At 41.3% G+C, this 6582-nt stretch overlaps 1 protein-coding gene across 1 annotated transcript in view; it reads right to left on the bottom strand.

Moving 5' to 3' along the window:
* Positions 1-3741, bottom strand: part of BLOC1S6 (biogenesis of lysosomal organelles complex 1 subunit 6) — a 15050-nt gene extending 11309 nt beyond the window's left edge. The window contains exon 1 of the mRNA XM_003791804.3: positions 3580-3741. Coding sequence (XP_003791852.1) covers positions 3580-3661 — 82 coding nt within the window. The 5' untranslated portion in view covers positions 3662-3741. The remainder of the gene's footprint in view (positions 1-3579) is intronic.
* Positions 3742-6582: the final 2841 nt, after the last annotated feature.

Raw genomic sequence — 6582 nt, 5'->3', positions numbered from 1 at the left:
GCCTCCCAAGTAGCTGGGACCACAAGCACCCGCCACAATGCCTGGCTATTTTTGGTTGCAGCCACCATTGTTGTTTGGTGGGCCCAGGTGGATTCGAACCCACCACCTTAGGTGTATGTGGCTGGTGCCTTAGCCACTTGAGCCACAGGCGCCAAGCCGAATTTCTTTTTCTTAAGGTTCAGCATCTTAATTTAACACGAAAATAGTGTACAATAATTGTCTTCTGTATACATTTAGACTTGACGCAGGTACAATGTCTCATCCTCTTCCTCTGAATAGTAACAGGGTAAGCATTGTACCAGGCATTTGAAAATATCTAAGATAAATCCCCATCAATGACCATTACTACCAAAAAAAAAATTCTAAACAGGGTTCAATTAATAGTTTGCAAGATTTTAGAATCATAGATTTAGAATGAGAAAGAAGTGAAGTGGTCACTTCACTAAAATTATACTCTAAAATTATGATTAGGCTCGGCGCCAATAGCTCAAGTGGCTAAGGCACCAGCCACATACACCAGAGCTGGTGGGTTCGAATCCAGCCTGGGCCTGCCAAACAATGACAACTATAACTATAAAATAGCCAGGCATCATGGTGGGCACCTGCAATCCCAGCTACTTGGGAGGCTGAGGAAAGAGAATCACTTAAGCCCAAGAGTTGGAGGTTGTTGTGAGCTGTGATGCCACAGCACTCTACCCACAGCAACAACTTGAGGACAAAACAAAACAAATAAAATAAAGATTAATATTAATATTACAGAAACATTTCTCTGTAGTCACAGTCTGATAACAATCAAATAAGATCACCCAATAGGATACATTTTTCACAACACACTACTTATGGCACATTGCTGGGTATAGTTTTGCCACAGATATAAATTCAAAGTGAGCTTCTTTAAAAATCAAATAAAAATTGATATTCAAAATAAGCTTCTTTAAAAATCAAAATAAAATTGTATGATTTTTATTTTAACCCTGAGAAACACATAAACAAACTTTGGACTTTTCCATTCAAACAAGGGCTAACTAGAAACTGAAGCACTCCACACATGAAAATATAACGGGAAAAGTGGAGCACATGGGATGTTATACCACTGATCAACCATCAGGTGGAGAGTGAATAAATTGTATCTGCCAACTAATACCATTGCTTAAGTCTTGATTACAGTAACAGTACCAACAGCAACTTTAAGTAAATACAGAAAACAAGTATTACAGACAGACAGAAACACCCAAGTGAGGATATTTCAACTTTAAAGAATAACAAATAATATACTTCGCTTACAATATATTACACATTTGAACTTACAGGCCCTCCTCCCCCCTCCAATCTTTGGTTAATTATTGGACAAGTCTCAGTTACTTGTGTTTTCTCCTAAGTTCAAGGTACTTTATTGTGGAAGATCAGAGAAGAAAGAGTTCTTACCCTACGTATACAAGAAACATTTGCTGAATGTCTGTATTAACTAGGTTCTGAGATTACAATAAAAAATAAGGCAACTTCCTTCCCTGGAAGGCCACAATACAGAGGAATCAGAATATGAGAAATACCATTAGAGAAACGGAAACTCTTATGAAAATTCAGGGGAAAGAGTTGACTTCCACCAAGAATGTCTGGGACTCATTCCTATAGGAAGTATTGCCACTAAAGCTGGGGCTTCAAGAATGGAAGAGTTTCATTTCTCTTCGCCTTTTTAAATGTTACTCACTTTAAAAACTTAAATACTCCTTCTTACCCAATAACTCTAGCAGGAGTCAGTCATGAGTTTCATACAGAGCCTTGCAGAAATTGTCTGCACATGCATGCATATAGTCTGTCTTTACCACAAATGAAATATCACTCACACCATTCAACTTTTTAAATATATCTTAGATACTTTTCCTCATCGATATACATAGTCTACTACATTTTTAATTAAATTTATTTAACTCTCAAACTTGTCCCCATGCAACATACTTTTTAACAGAATAGAATTTGACCATAGTTGATTTAACCAGTCCCCTATAGATAGGCTATGTGAGTTATTTTCACTTTCTGCTATTCACACAATACTGCAGTGAGCTTCCTTGCTTATCTTTACATATTTGTGTTACTGTTTCTGTAGGATAAATTCTTAGAAGTAGACTGTTGGGATAAAGTGTTTATGTATTTTTAAACAGACATTGCAAAACGGCCCTTCTAAGAGGTGGCACCAATAATCTGTGAGGACTTATTCCAAAGGGGGAAGAAAATTATGACAGGAATGGAAGGGATCTATCATTAAGTAAAGGAAGCAGCATGAGGAAAGTTGTGAATACAGTGTAGGACTGCTCTAGAAGAGGCCGTTGTCTGGAGCATGGTACATATTTAGCATAGCAACATGAGCTATAAGACCGTCTGACCCCCTGTGCATGCCTTTGAGTTCCAAGTAAATGAGTTTGGATCTTTGTAGTGAGGAGACATTTAAGGTTTCTAAGCTTGGGAATGACAAGACTGAAGCTTCATCTGGGAGCAGCAATGTGACAGGAGTGGGAAAAAAGTGTTGGAAGAGTAAGAGATTGGACCAGCCTCACAACTGCTGTTTTCAAATTACAAAGAGGAGATGGAAAACGCACAGAAGAATCCCCCACCCTAAACAGAGGCAGAAGAAAAGCGAAAAGAAGAGTCTAGAGTAATTGCTAAGTTTCAAGTCAGAGTGACTTGGCACAATTAACAAGACATCTGTTTTTACTTATGTACATGCTGTGGAACTAGTGCAAAATAACCCTGTCAAAGTATCCAGAAAGCCGCCAGAGGAGCAAGCAAGAGTCAGGAGAAGGACCCAAGTTTTAGATACATACAAGGAAGATCTATTTATTGAAGTGAATCACAAAGGTGTGAAGAGGAGATTGTCGAGGAAAACCATGACCAGGAAAGTGCTGACAGCACTATTTTGGAGTAACCCCTATATTTCTGAAACAGGAAATAAAAGGCACATCCAAAGGCCTGCAGACTTTCTCATCTAGGGTTCTCATCAAAATCTCAGAATACAAAAAATACGATTATTTTCTCAATTCTTCAGGGATGGTCATAAGTAGTAACATTCTGGACTCATAGCAAGTTAATTCATGTCATTCAGTGGGTGCCTTCGGGCATGAGGTCTTAAAGTTCTCCTAGACTCAGGTTGAGAAAGACTGCTGAAAGAATAGAGATGAAGTAATGTCACCAAGGAAGACAGCATTTCCTATGTGCGTGGTCAATAATTTCGGATACATCACTTCTCTTGTGAATTATACACCGATCATCTTTTTTAATTCATCCCCAACCACTACTCTATGACAACTAGCCAACGTTGTGATATATGAGTCAACAGACTCCCAATGAGTTCACCGTCAGCCGCTTCCAACCGCACCCCAATACACCGCTTCTCCTAGGGACTTGGTTCCCGCCCATTCCGCAAGAAGGGCCGACGCAGTTCCCTATTTCCGCAAAAGGCCACAGCCGCTGGGCTATAGCAGCCGAAAGCACCTGACTCCCGCCGGGAGTGTCCGGAGTCCCACCCACTCAGGTCCCGACCTCTCGTACCCAGCCGCGGCCGCCGTCCCACCCAACAGCACATACCCGGTGTCGGCTCCCCGGCCTCCAGACTGTTGGGTGGCCCTGTGAGGAGCCCATCCGGGGACCGCGGCTCAGGGACACTCATGTCCCTCCGCTGGGAAAAGGGAAGACAGTAGTTTGGACAGTCACTTGCAGAGAGGAACCCAATACCTCCGGCCCCCTGCCGGACAGAAGCAGCGGTCGCACCCGGAAGTGACGGAGAAGGAAAGCTGCGGGCTTGGGTCACGTGACTGAGGGTCACCTCTCTGGCGTTGACGTAGTGGTCAAGCCTTAGACGCGGCGTTGGTAGATTCAGCTGTTGGATCCCTGGGACTCGATTGGTGGGAGTGCGGGAGAGGGCGGTGGCTGGTCTGAGCTGTGGGTTGTGAACCGGGACCCGAGCGTGGTCTCTGTTGGACGCGGAGAGCAGTCGGGATTTGTACCCTGGGAGGGAGTCCGTAGGAAGGGGTCTTAAGACGTAACGCAGCACAGCTTTTCGGTGTCGTCTCTGTTTAGGGAGAACCTTAGGAACAGAGACTGCGCGCTTTCCCTGCTATTTGGACCATTAAAAAATTCGGTGACGAGCTCTCTGTGAGACTCAGAGAGGCTTATGGTCTCCCCTTGTGAACTGTAAGTGAATGATTACAGTCTCCATTACAGCATCTACTAAACAAATTCAGACAAATTCCCGGAAGCTGTGCTTGCTAAGATTCTGTGGGATGACGTCATGAGTTTTGATGGAAAACTGTTGGAAGTGAATGGAGACATCAGCTAATGCTTTCTCTGCTTCTCACTATGTAGTGGTGGCGTCTTAATGTTGCTCCCGGATTTTGCCTATTCCAACAATTCCCTGTGTTGCAGTTTTCAAAAGAATGAGAATTTATATCGAGCCTCAGAAACGAACCAGCTCCCTGTTGCTCTTCATGTTTTTTCTCACAGCAATCTCCAGCTCTTGGGCTTAGGCGATTTTCTTGCTTCAGCCTCTCCAGTAGCTGGGACTACAGGTGCCCGCTATGTTTTGTTGTTGTTGTTGCAGTTTGGCCGGGTGGGATCGAACCCGTCACCCTCGGTATGGGGCCAACACCCTACTCACTGAGCCACAGGCGCCGCCCTCCCTATTCCTCTTAATGCATGCACACCCCTTTCTCTTTTGGCTTCTGAAGATAAATTTCTCCTTACCACCTTAGGCAGAATAATGGCTTCTCAAAGATGTCCATAAAGCAAATACCTGGAACCTGTGAATATGTTAATTAGCATAGCAAACGGGAAAGTTGCTAATTTCCTGATGTTAAAGTAGATAGTTCTGAATTATTGCAATGAGCCCAGTGTAACCACAAGGGGTTTTAAAACTGGAATATGGAGGCAAAAAAAAAGTCGCAGTGGTTCTCAACCTTCCTAATGCCGCGACCCTGTAATACATTTCCTGTGGGTCGCAACCCACAGGTTGAGAACCCCTGACATAGGTATGACTGAGAAGAATGACTAGAGAGATGCAATACTGAAGGCCTTGAAGACAGAAGGGAGTCTCCAACCACCGTTGTGGATGACCTCTGGAAGCTGCAAACAGTAAGGAAGCTGATTCCCCAGAATCCTCCGTCTCTGATGGAACTCAGCCCTACCTACACCTTGATTTTATCCCTGTGAGGTCTGGATTGGACTTCTGACCTACAGAATTCTAAGATGATAAATGTGTATTGTTTTAAGTTTGTGGTAGTTTGTTAAAACAGCAATAGGAAAATAATGCACTACCCTTCAAAAATATTTTATTTCAGGGCAGGGCCTGTGGCTCAAAGGAGTAGGGCGCTGGCCCCATATACTGGAGGTGGTGGGTTCAAACCTGGCCCCAGCCAAAAATTGCAAAAAATATATTTTTTATATATATGTAATTATATATTATATGTGTATTATATAATATAATTATATGTAATTTTGTTACATATAATAAAATTTATATTAAAATTATATATTATATATAATTAATTAATTATATAATATATATATTTTATTTCACCTGAGCATTCTCCTAAAACTATGCTTTTCATGTCTTTGGTTCTCTTGTTCATGCTTCAGCTTGGAATAGTCTCTTGAAAGTCCTACTCATCTTTCAAAGCTGAGCCTAAATAATACCTTTACTTTAAAATCATTCACAATCCCACTTCTTTGATTAAGAAGTTACAATAAACCAGCACATTGTACCCCATGACTGCATTAATGTACACAGCTATAATTTAATAAAAAAAGATATTAAAAAAAAGTTACAATAATAATCTTTCCTCAACTGCAAAGCATCCTCCTGCTACTTAGCACTTAATCTATTATTGTATTAATTATTTCCCTTGTCTTTCTCTGTTAGATTGAAAATTCCAGGGACTCATATTCATAGGGAACCATAATAGGTTCTCAGTAAATACTTGGTGACTGAATGAAGTATTGATTCTCGAGTTCTTAATTCCAAAGATGTATAATCTCCAAGGTCTGAATCACACAATAGATACACTGCCTGGTAACCTTGTAAATATAGGACCGGCTCAAACTGATAAACCACTTGCTTGGAAAATGTTCTTCTTAGCAACGTATCACAGGAATGGAAGAAAAAGTATCCAATGTACACAGCCCTTTTATGAAACTAATTTATAGCTCTCAAATGAAAGATACAACTTAATTCTAGCCCAAGAATATGGGGAGGGGGTGGGAAAAGGGAGGGGAAAAGGACGGCTGGGTGGTGGGAGGGTGACCAGAAAGATCACCTATATATCTGTCTAACAAGGGTGCAAGTGAACTTTTCTAGAACTAGAATATAAATGTTTTGACACAATGACTATGCAAATGACATGAAATTTATGTGAACCAGCTTGATGAAAGTATTTCAAAATGTATATGAAAACACTACACTGTACCCCATGTTTGCATTAATGTATACAGCTATCATTTAATAATAAAAAAAAAAAAGTTGTTGCCCATGGCAGGAAGCCAAAATTATGAGTCATGTTGCCCAGGCATGCACAGGAGGAAAAAGCTTTAACCTAA

The sequence above is a fragment of the Otolemur garnettii genome, unplaced genomic scaffold (genome assembly GCF_000181295.1).
Source record: "Otolemur garnettii isolate 467f Iridium unplaced genomic scaffold, OtoGar3 scaffold00050, whole genome shotgun sequence".
Taxonomy (NCBI): domain Eukaryota; kingdom Metazoa; phylum Chordata; class Mammalia; order Primates; family Galagidae; genus Otolemur; species Otolemur garnettii.
The sequence above is the reverse complement of the archived record's forward strand: the minus strand, read 5'-3'. Positions and strand labels throughout refer to the sequence as shown.